Here is an 11,979-nt window from a genome sequence, read left to right as displayed (position 1 = left end):
CTCTTTAGAATATCCTGTTCTCTCTGAATCTACATTGTATACCATTGTGTAATTTTAAAATCTCTTAAAGTATAGCCCATAATGAAGTGCAAGCCCTCTGTTTCTGTGTGGAACAGATGTTTTGAAGAGGTAGAAAGAAAAGTTGAAAGTAGTTGGACAATAACTGTGTTTTTGCTAAAAGAACCAATATGGAAGCCAAGGGAAGAAAAAAAACATTAAAAAAGTAGCAATAAAAAAATAATAGTATGAAGCAAAGTAGGAAGAAAGAGGCCTGCTTTCCAGCCAAATACTAAGTAGACAGTTTCTCACTCTGAAGGATTGTTAAATATTCCAATAAATGCTAAAATGGAAAAAATACAGATTAACAAATCCATTATGTGTCAACAGATATAAGGCACTACAAAGCATTCATCTGCTCTTCATTATACTGATATACGTTAACTTAAAAAAATGGTAACAAAAGTATAGTTTGCCTGCTTTTACCAGCAATGCAGCCAGTTCCTACTCAGTTTTTTCTCTGCAGTGCCCCTTTTGTTTGATAGTTGTTCAAAACAGGCAGACTTTTCTCCAAATGGCAGTTGAAGGTGGAGTAAAACACATCATATGCATAATTAGACCTAGAGGTGGGACTGAAGTGGGTAGGAATAATACATTACAGCGAAGTTGGGGGAGGTATTGCTGGAGGGGGTTAGCAGTAATGATGTCACGGGGTGGAGTTTCCTCAATCTGCAGCAGTTTTGTTAATCTGATCCGGGATCAGACCTTGTGAAGCACAATCTGTCTGCAGCATGTTAGGCATTTAACTGCGGGGAGACTCTGCACACAGAACTACAACTGTAACTGCAGAGTAAGAACCACATGATCTTATGGTTTTTGAAGTAATAAGGAATCCGGTGATGAAAGTAGTAAGAGCTGCAACTTTTCAACTTAACTGTAGCGCAGTATTCAGGAGTAAACTGCCTTAAACAGGGCCATCAGAAAGAAACAAAGCGGTTATCTGGAAGAAAGCATCACGCCTTATTACTTTTGTGTTCTGATATAACATATTTACTTAGGTCTAATGCAGTTTGAGGAAGGCATATCTTGATAGATGCAAGGCTACCAAATTAAGGCATTTTCTGGATGTTTTACTTCTCTTCCAGTATCAGGGGAGGTTTAACTGGAGCATTTCTGTAAGAAAGTACTTCGTGTTCTGAAATGTACCCAAGCTTCATTTAAAAGGAAGACTAGAGAAAGAACAGCATTACCGCTGGCTCAGACCTCCTGTCTGGTTTGATGCACATCCGAGTAAAAGCCTAAAGGGGCTGACAAGTTTTCTGCATTTTATTTTGCAGTCACCGGGGTTTCAGACCTTGTAATTCCTTTGTGATAATTAACAACTGTGGAAATTTGAGCCTTTTAAAAACGGAATACAATATGCTGCTGAAGGAATATAGGATCTGTATGCCTTTGACTGTGGAGGAGGTAAGTGTAATGGAAAATGGTTTATTCTGAGAGTTTAGCTTCATGCTGCTGTAGAGAAATTGTTCTAAGTTCATAGTTGAAACAGCTTTTCAGCATTTAGCAGACTTTTTATTTGTACGTGTAACTTTTCTGAGAATTTTTTTTACAAACTTGAAATGAATTGTTTGCATCTTTTTTTTAAGTTGCATTAATTTAATATTACATGTCTAATCACAGCTAAAGCCAAGACATGCCAGTATGTTATGTTGAAACACGTGACAGGGTGTACATATTCACTAGGTATAATGCTGCCTGAAGCATTATAGGGTGTGAGTAGAAGCCAAGTGCCTTAATCCACCTGAAAGACTTTTCTTTCAGTGAATATGTAAAGTTTAAAGCCAATTTTTTATTAAAAAAAAAACAGTAGCAATAACACTAGGATGTTATGCTTGTAGTATTAGTAGTCTGGTTATGGGTCTGAACACAGGTTATTTGAAGTCATTTGGAGATGCAGCTTAAGCACAACATCTGAAACAGTTATCTACTGGATAATATAAACAATGGGTTCTGCTGTGTTGCTACCATTAGTTATTAAAACAGGCTCCTCTACTACGAATCACTTGACTGTGTGGCAGCTGGCCATGTTCGCTGCTGTGCAATCATGCATGCATCAAACACACGTATTATGCATGCATAGCTAGAGTCCCAAGAGGATGGCAAGAAAGTCAGAAGAAAGGATTGTGGACAATGCAGGACTGTAATCATGGCTCAGCCTTCCACTGATCCTTCCTGGATAGTCCTCACTCCACACAATAAGGACTAGTGGGAACACACACATGTTATTTCATCCCATGCAGTGAAAGTGCACTCTTTGTAAAAGGTACATCTGAGATTTGGTCCATGCCACTTAAGAGCCGATTGTGACAAACCCTTACCAAAACACCCGAGTGTCACTGTGCATTGGGTGAAATGAATGACAGGAAATAGTATTGTGACTGTAAAATCTCATGTTCTGTCCTTTAACTCTTAACCATTTTGGAGAGCAGCAATCCTTTCTGGTGGAGAGTCAATGCCTGATAAAAGCTCCTGCACTGGAGACTTAGAAGGGTATTTAGAATGGTACTGATTTCCAGCTGAACAGGTAACTGCAGTAGTGTAGAGTATTTAACTAATTGTTGGAGTCTCGGGCCAGATGTGATGCTTCAGTATTTTAGAAACATTGGTGTGAGTAAAGATGCCAAAGTTATACAGAAGATTGAAGAGCAGCAAAGCGCAATTACATTTTCTGAAGTAGAGTGAAATGAAGTATATGAATCTGGTTGCAGTATCACATCAGAAGACACCAAAGTTAAGGCATATTTATTTGATGCAGACCTGGGTGAAAACATGTCTTAACTGTGCATTTAATTAAAGGCTTACAGGCTATATACTGTAATAGTAATAGTTCCACACACTGGCAAATTTCTGCAAGCAGACAAGCCATTCTCTCCTGTCATTGGACACATTTTGTTTCTTCTCTGCAATGTTTTGTAGCTGTCACATTTGTGTCCTGTAATTGTAAATAAAATCTGATATTGTGCATGGCCATTTTCATTAAAAAAGCTAATTGTGGTGTATACGGCCTTATCTTAGGTGGAATCTTATTTTTGCAACATTTTGAATGCCTGGCATGTACATATAAAGTTAATGATACATCATTTTAACAGTTAAAGATGTGCTTACTGAATTAATTTTAAGTAATAACATATTTGTGCTGCTGTTATATTTTAACAATATTTTTTTTCATCCATGGAAATATAATTTTCCCCGTTTCCTACTGTGTATGTGTGATACATCTGTGCTGTTTAGCTTTTCTCTTAACTTCTGAGTTAAAAGGTTTTCTTTCCTTGAGTCACACCTATGGAATAGTGGCAGAGATATAACAAGTGGTGCAATTAAAGACATTTGCTGTGTTATTTTTAGACTGGGGTGTTTTTTTTTTCATGTAAGCATTTCACTCGGGTCTTTCCCGAGATTATATCATAGACCAAATTGTAGAGAAGTGAGAAGAGGTTGTAGCACATAGTTATATCCATGCCTGTTCCTATGTCTTGTGGCCACATGCTGAGTAAACAGGTTTGCTGGTGACATACAAGGACCCCTCGCCTACTGCTGAAGGAGAATTACCACATGATATTACCACATGATATCTGCCCATTAGCAACCCTAGCTTCTTCAAGAATTCGTATGCCTGATATTGTGCCTTGTGTCTACAGTAACAGTTCTGGGAAACAAAAAGTAACCACACAATACTATGCAAACACCAAAACACTTTACACATGGGTAGCTAAACACATGGTATCAGTCCTGACTTTTATGTCCAGCTCTGTGAAAAATAATGTATTTTTTTATGAGAAAGGGATTCTATATCTGAAAGTGTTGATAATTTTGTCAGTCATAAAAATTTGAAGGTGATGCGATGCTCTTCCAAGTTTGCATTGTGCTGGCTTGGCACATGGCCTTTTGTTATTGCAGAAAGTGTTTTTGGAGTGAGTGGCAGTGTATCCAGCACAAGGTGGAGCTGTGGCTATTTCTTTGCTACAGGTTTTGTGAAATTATTGGGACACATTGTGCTGAATGATTATTATGCTGTGACAAACTGAAAGAGGAAAGCAGAGATAGGTAGTCTTATTCCTTGGGGAAAAAAGCTGATAATTTGCACTATACATAGGTGAATAATAATAATTGTACTATATGTGAATCTGTGAAACTGAATCTGGTTAACTTGCCTTAATTCTGAAAAGAGCTTTTACCTCTGCGTCAGTTTAGAAATAGTGACACCATTTCAGTCACAAGTTCTGCATCTCTTAAGCATTTCCTGATGTCACTTAATAATTATTGAAATAAAATCTTAATACTTGATTGCATTTAAAACAGTATTTTATATACACCCTAGGGTGTTTCACTGCAAGTGAATCCGGAGAGTAAAGCTTGAGGTGTTTATTGTAGCACAGGTCACAGGAGTGTCTTTATAAAAATCCTGTTAAGCTTCCCAGTTGATATTTTATTCTGTAGACCACGCAGGTTTACTAAGGTTGCTTTGATTCTCTGGGCAGTATTAGGAGAGGCTTTCCTACTACACCATCAAGAGAAGCTCCATTTTTGAATACTTATCCCTGTATGCAAACCTCTTGTCATTTACAGATATAAGTATAGCAAAGCAAAGGATAACTAAAGGCCATAAGGCAGACCTCACACAATCCAATAACCTAGTCATAGGTTACTCAATAGTGAGAGACCAATTCACCACTCAACAGTTTGTGTAAGGAGAGGGTCATGGTTGGTTACTTGTTGGGCGCCAGAATTCTTCACTTGACATATGCTGTCAATTCTCTGTAACACAAGTACACTATGACTCAGTTGTAGCCCATGTGGGTGTGAATGACATGCAGCGTACCTCCCTGGAACATCTGAGGAGAGACGTAATAGAGCTCCTGTAATGTGTCTGAGGCAGGGATGCCACAGTATGAGCAAAAGGTTATTGACTAAAACAATTGGGTTAGCTTATTCTTTCCTTTTAAAGAGGGTACAAAATCTGTGTGGGCGGAGATAGTAGACAGAAAAGAAATGGTCTGCACCTGTCCCACCAAAGTTGTCCTATACTGGCTAAATTGTTGTCCACCCCTATGGTGCCTTTTTAGGCAAAATTAGACTTCTAAAGCTTCTAACATAACCAAATAGAATCCAGATAACATAAAGGTATTCATAGGAAGTTACTAGGCTAATGGCCCTAGGGCCTTTACAATCCTAGCCACGTACCACCCCTGTTCCCAAGAATATCAAGGTATTAAGTGGAAGTAAGTCAACAACTACTGCCCCTCTCCAAGAGGGACACAGGTGAAACCCCTGGGGTTAATTTGCGGTTTCCCATCCAATCATCCAAATTACGGTTAAATAGGGTCAGTGAGGAGTTCTGTTTCACCTGAATTGAAAATTTGTTCCAGAGGAGAGGTAACCTCTGTGAGACATATCTGCCCATCCAACAAATCCTGTTAATGTCACATACTTGGCTGAGTTCCCTAGAGTGAGTGCATCTTATACCATTTTATTTACGAATGTGCAGCATTTCCATTAGAGCAGGATCTGAGATTGCTTTATATGCAAGGCAGAGGTCACCTCTGAGTAGTCTGTAAGACACAGAGTATAGTGACAGTGATTTCAGTCTGTCAGCATAGGACATGTAGAAGATCCTGCATTTTCTTTGTAAGAAATCTTTGAGGTCTTTCCAGTTGCTGCAGGAGCCTGTAAGGTACATACCAAAGGTATTATTGGCCAGATGTGTGAGGAATACGGGGGTGGGGTTATGACCTTTTTTGTTCTGGATGCAGTTACCTTACTTATGAGGAGGGCGATTTACAAAGCCTTTCTTACCACTGTGGAGACATGGTGGTCAAAGGAAAGGTTGCTGTCAACCTGTATGCTCAAATCTGCCACCACTGATTGTGTGCTTAGGGTGTTGTTATTAATGTGATAATCTGCAGGGACATCACCCTTGCTGAAGGGGGTAATAATGCATTTTTTTGCATTTTGTTTTAGCCCATGGCTTTGGCACCAGTCATTTGTCTGTGTAAGTCCCTTTTGTAGGATGTTGACATAGTTTGGGGACTCCATGACTGCACCCAGTTTGCAATTATTTGTCAGCCATAAGAGCCTGTATATCTGAGAAGTAGTTTCTAAACAATAGGGGCCCTAGAACCCTGTGGAACACCACTGGTTATGGGTCTACTGGTGGAGGTAGTCACCTATTTTGACTGCGTGTGTTCTATGTGTGAGCCAGTTTGCAGCCCACCTGACAATATAGGGGTTGATCTCTAGCTGGCTGAGTTTACCAGTGATAACTGAGTGGGGAGTAATGTTAAAGGCCTTGGCCAGGTCCAGGTAGGCCATATGCATGGATTTGCCTTCGTCTAGGGCTTTGGTGACTGTCTCAGAGAAATATACCAAGTTCAAGAGGCAGGATCTTCCTTTAACAAAGCTAAACTGGGTTGGATCGAGCATTTGGAGGTCTCCTATATCTTTGTTTATAAGGTCCATGGTTATTCATTCCATAGCCCTGCAGATTAGAGTGTTCAGGCTTATAGGACTGTAGTTCCCAGAGTCAGTGGAAGCACCTCCTTTATGTAACGGGATGATGATTGCTGTTTTCCATTCAGCAGGTACAAAACCAGTGCTTAGACAGTGGTTTAAAAAAGAGTACCCAGCATTGTAGCTAGTTCCTGATTTAATCTATTTAGAATGCAGCCTGCGATATTATAAGGTCTTATAGAGGCTGTGTTTTTGGCTTTGGAGAGAAAACGTTTACAACCTGCTCCTTTGAGATACTAGGTGGTGGGCAGGTGATAAAATTGCTTTTAGGGATATGTAGCAGGGACAGAGGAGAAGTTTTCACTGACTCTGTCAGCTAGCATGTTGGCTGTTTCTGTGGTTTCAGTATATGTGATGACATTAACAACCAGTTCTGCGCAGATCTTGGTTTTTCCTTTAAGGTTTCTGATTTAGCTAAATAAGGCTTTATGGTTATCCTTAGCAAAGGAGACTAATTTGAATCCACAGTTGACATTAGAATGCCTTTCAAGGCATCTTATTTGCTTGTTTAAGCCGAGGAAGGAATGCTTCCAATTCAGAGAACATTCCATCTTGCTCTTGGACAGCAATTTCTTTCTCTTATTCTATGACCTCTTAATGGCAGATGCCCACTGGGCAGGCTTGTTCTTGAGGATCTTGTTTTGGACCTTTCAGGTACGGCTGAGTGAATACATCTGTGTAGTTGCTTATACAAGGCATTGATATAAATCCTAGTATAGGTATCCATGCCATCAGTGAGGGCAGGGGCTGTGAATCTATTAATGCTGTCATGTATTAGGTTGTAATTGGCTTTGGAGAAGTTTTTTTAGTCTAGTTGCTGCTAATGGGAGTCAGATGTTATTTTTATTTCTAATGAGACTAATTTATGATCAAATGTCACTAAGGAAGGCTGCACACTTACAGAGAAATGGGGTTGTGCCCCTACATCCTCACTATATGAACATAATAACTCAAGGGTTGCACATTCCTTGGGAAAATGGTCAATGGAATGTTACCTATTCCCAAAGGTTTTGGGACCTCCGATGCAGTACTTAAGTACTGGGTATATGGGACACAACTAACATAAGGGGATGCAAGAGGCTAGCTCTCTTGCTAAAATGTAGCTCTTCCTTGTCAGATTAGTACAGCTCATGGCTTTATTGACAGTCACGTTCAGAACATTCCTTTTGGCCATGTGTGATTCTTTATAAGACCATTTGATGAGTAGCTATGTAACCCCCCTACATTTACTTATAACCTATGTTTAGATTCTAAAAGATTTATTCTCATTTTAAATTATAATTCATGTGTAAGCCTTCTTATATTTAGGTTTGGGGTGCACTGCTGTTCCCTAAGTTGCAGGGATGGGGGCAAACCGAATCATCAGAGAACAAAGGATTCAACAAGTCCTTCTATGGTGTATGGTTAGTTTCTCTTCAGCTAACTAGAGCCAATGAGCTTTATGCCTCATATGGACCTGTAATAATTTTCTTCTTTCTTTAGCATTATTTATTTATTTATTTAACATTTGTTTATCGTAGATGTACAACTGGGCTAGTTGCCCATTTTCAGCGGAGGCCTGGGGAGAAAAGGTCCACATAAATGTACACAGTATAACAGCACAACATTTTACAGATCATAAGAATTATACAGATGATAAAGAAAGCGTACGATACAATGGAATATTATTCAATGTTAAACCAAAAACATACAATAAGATACAATAGTTTTGTTGAAAATTATGTATACATCAGAGACGTAAGTGGGAAAAAGAGTTTGAGGGTGGGCTGAGATGGGGAAGTCTAAACCTAAAATTGCACTCACTGGAAGCAGCCCTCACCTTAGAGGATGCTGATATCTGTGCAGTTAAAGAGACTTGGTTTAAGGCCATGGAAAAGCACCCCGGCCATACTGGGTTGTAATGCCTTCCCTACATTTAGACCACAAACTGAAAAGGAACAGAGGAGGCATTCTCTGGCATGGTCTCCTGCTCCAAGTTCGAAGCCACCCTCCAAAAACCAAAAAGTGTTGGATCCGACACCTTTGGGTTTGACAACCTCTGTGGTTAGGTCTCCTCGGATCCAGAGCTGGAGATTTTCTCCAGAACCTGTCTCTCCCAGACTTAGGTCTTCATTTCTGCAGGAGGCTTCTAGGAATTCATCTTGTTCTCCTTCCACAGCTTCTTCATTCAGTCCTCTTGTAGTCTTTCTGAGGCTGATGTGGACAGGATGACGATAGCATTTCTTAGAGCACAATTCTAGATGGGGGTGTTGCCGGCTCCATCTCTCATCAGATCTGTAAATGTTCAGCCACCTTCTCACCCAATTGTAACTGCTTTTTTGATCCAACCCATAGTTTCTGAGCCATCGGATCCGAGAGCACCAAGAGGTGAAGTGTTGGATCTGAGGATACTACCTTCTTGTTTGAATCTGACTTTGTCCCTGACCCATTTGGCACTGATCCCTGCTGAGCAGGACGAGTCTTGGAGCTGAAGTATCGGCACTGGATCCGAGGAGGTTGACTTTGACTTTGAGGTTTTCGGAGCTATTGCTTCCCCTCGGAGCTCAGCGCTGGACAACTGGGGTCTGATCCTGTCATCAGAGGGGAGATTTGGGAGGTATGGAGAACTGGCTGAGCCAAGAGCTTCAGCTCCAGTGAGATTGGTTTCTGCCTGTCTTGGACACTCTGCCTTTGAGGTAGTGGAAAGGGTTTTCTCCCATCCCAGAGAATCTTTTACTGTCACATCCTCAGATCCTATACCCATTCCCCCAGTGGATTTGAGCTCTAAGTCCCATCACCCTTCTCTACAGGGTCAGCCTGTTACACTGTGTGTAAGAGTTTCCAGACAGTTCTTATTCAGGAACTCTCCATGTCTTCCGATACCTTTCCAGAACACCCAGCTGAAGAGGTACACAGGAAGAGAAAGTGCAAGAGGAGGCAATTAGATCCCCTCAGGAATCCTTACCCGAGGACAATGATTTTGATGAGGGGGGAGGGTCCCCTAGGTCCCCACCTGAGGATGTCTCCTTCGGAGACATTTTACAGATCCTGCACCAGAAAGGTATTTAGTCCACCCAAAACTCTTCTCAAGAGGAATCGGTGTTTCTAGAAGTTTTTGGGTCTGGCCCATCAAAGTCTTGGGTTACCCCCCCCCCCCAGGCTGATGATCTTATAGACTTTGTCTCCTATCAGGTGTGGAAGAACCCGGATTCCATGGGGCCTATCCCCCACTGCTCAGACAAGATTTTAGGAGACCCCAAAGACAGGCAGTACTGCAGTAAGGGTATTCCTGTAGATGCTATGGTTGTGGTGGCAGCCATCAAAAAAGGAACTAGCCAAATGGATTTCCTCTGTCTGTCCCCCCAACAGGGAGTCTAGGACATTGGACAGGTTTGGAAAGAGCGTTTACACTTTGGCGACCTTTGCTTTATGGTCACTCAACTACCTGGCACATTTTACTAGATTACAGAGGGACTTGATCAAAGAACTCTAAGTCTATCCCAGGGTCCATGTCGGCAGAGGAAGAGAAAACATACACCTCCCAACTGGCCACCCTACAATCTATATTCAATGTGTCCATGAGGTTAATATCTCATGCTGTTAAAGATTCCTCACGGGCCACTGGTTCAGGCATAGCCATAAGGAGACATGCCTGGATGAGACTTTGTGATTTTGTGGAACCCTTTAAATCCTCTTTCATCAATGCTTCTCTTGATGGATCTTCACTGTTTGGGCCCACAGTTAAGGACACAGTTTCCTGCAGTGAGAAAGATGGAAAGACCTTGTCTGCTGTTAGAATCTGTTTCTCTACCCCACAAAGATATTTCTCTAGGAATCCGTTTCAAAACCTAGTTTTTCACCTGAATTTGGAAAAGTCATCTTGATCTTGCATTCCTTCCTATGGACAGATTTCACATGAGAAAAATTCAGTGGTTCCTCAAACCTATCTGGACCGAACACCAGCATTCTCTGTCTTTTCAAATCCCTGTGCTGAACTTTGTTGGGAAAGAACTTCACTTGTAGATAGACTATTTAAATTTCACAAAAACTGTCAACCCACTACATTGACATACACCACATCGTCCACAAATGTTTGACACTCAATAAATAAAAATAAAAATGTTTTATGCAAAAGGGGACCCCCCCTACACCCCCATGTTGGTGGTTGTGTCCCCTGCACCCCCTGATAATTCTATAGGACAACTCAAGGATTGTAAAATAGTTGAGAAAAGGCAAAATCCCTCTCACTGTGTAGTGACTGATTCCTCAAAGCAAATTCCAGCATCCTGCGATGAACAGTTTGATAAAATATGCTTCCTTCCTAAACGTTTCATGTACCAGACATACAGCAAAACACACCAAACTCAGTAGACCAACCACTTAAGAATCTGGGTCTTCCAATTTCCCCCTCAGCGCCTTCCCAATCTGTAAAATGGATGCTTCAGACATTGCCGGGGGGGGGGGGGGGGCTGTATCTAAGAGATTCAGTGTACAGGAGATTTGGGACCATCATTTCAAAAGGAAACACATAGACGTCAAAGAGATAATGGCACCGGTAAATGCACTGAAAACTCTGTCATTTATAGACTCCAAGACTTATTTTAGTAATTACAGAAAACACCACTGTCATGTGGTAAATAAACAAGCAAGGGGGAACCAGATTGTACCCCCTCTGCATACAAGCCATGATAGCCTGAGAACTAATCTAGCCCTACAGGCTAACTGCATTCCATCAGAACAGAATACTGTGGCAAACACTATGAGCAGGTCCAGGACAGACCCCCCCCCCCACAAATGGAAGTTGCATCCCACTGTCTTCCAGGGGATTATCCATCTGTGGGGAGCTCCCCAAGTAGATGTTTGCCTACATTCTCAATAGATACTGTAGTTAAAAAAAGTCTGCTTCAGGACAGCTTGCAGGAAGGCCTGGAAGGCATACACCTTTTCATTCCTATGGACGGTAGTGTTCCTATATGCCCCACCTTTCACCCTGATAACCAGAGATCTTTTAAGGATGTAAAAACACTCCAGAAATAATCTTGGTGACACTCTCTTATTGCCCAGACACCAGTGGTTCTCACTTTCTCTTTAAGTTGGCCAAAGGCAATTACCATAAACTTTCCCACAGGATGGACCTACTCAAGGACGTCTCCTCTCTTCTTTATCCTAAACAGCAAATTCTACAGTTTTGATTACTCTCAAGGACTTTTTCCTGAGGATGTGCTATCGGTGTTAAAGGAGGCCAAGAAACCAGCTATTAGAAAATCTTATTTGGTTAAGTGAAAGAGATTTTGTGGATGATGCCGCAAAATGATCCAAGATCTTTTAAAGGCTGGATGCCTTTGGTTCTCTAATATTCATGCAAATTGCTTAAAATCTGTCCTTTCTTACTCCTCTATTAAGATTCATCTTTCTGACTTTTCTTTTTGTTTG

The 11,979-nt window shown here is 41.0% G+C and overlaps 1 protein-coding gene across 2 annotated transcripts in view; it reads left to right on the top strand.

Moving 5' to 3' along the window:
* The first annotated feature begins 738 nt into the window (after positions 1-738).
* PITPNC1 (phosphatidylinositol transfer protein cytoplasmic 1) overlaps positions 739-11,979 on the top strand; it is a 2,469,295-nt gene continuing 2,458,054 nt past the window's right edge. The window contains exon 1 of one of the 2 annotated variants that reach the window (XM_044085092.1): positions 739-1,464. In XM_044085092.1, the coding sequence (XP_043941027.1) occupies positions 1,417-1,464 (48 nt within the window). In that variant the 5' untranslated portion in view covers positions 739-1,416. The remainder of the gene's footprint in view (positions 1,465-11,979) is intronic. The other variant, XM_044085091.1, reaches the window with a different exon arrangement.

The sequence above is a fragment of the Protopterus annectens genome, chromosome 10.part0 (genome assembly GCF_019279795.1).
Source record: "Protopterus annectens isolate FY-2018-M chromosome 10.part0, PAN1.0, whole genome shotgun sequence".
NCBI classification, from domain to species: domain Eukaryota; kingdom Metazoa; phylum Chordata; order Ceratodontiformes; family Protopteridae; genus Protopterus; species Protopterus annectens.
The sequence above is the reverse complement of the archived record's forward strand: the minus strand, read 5'-3'. Positions and strand labels throughout refer to the sequence as shown.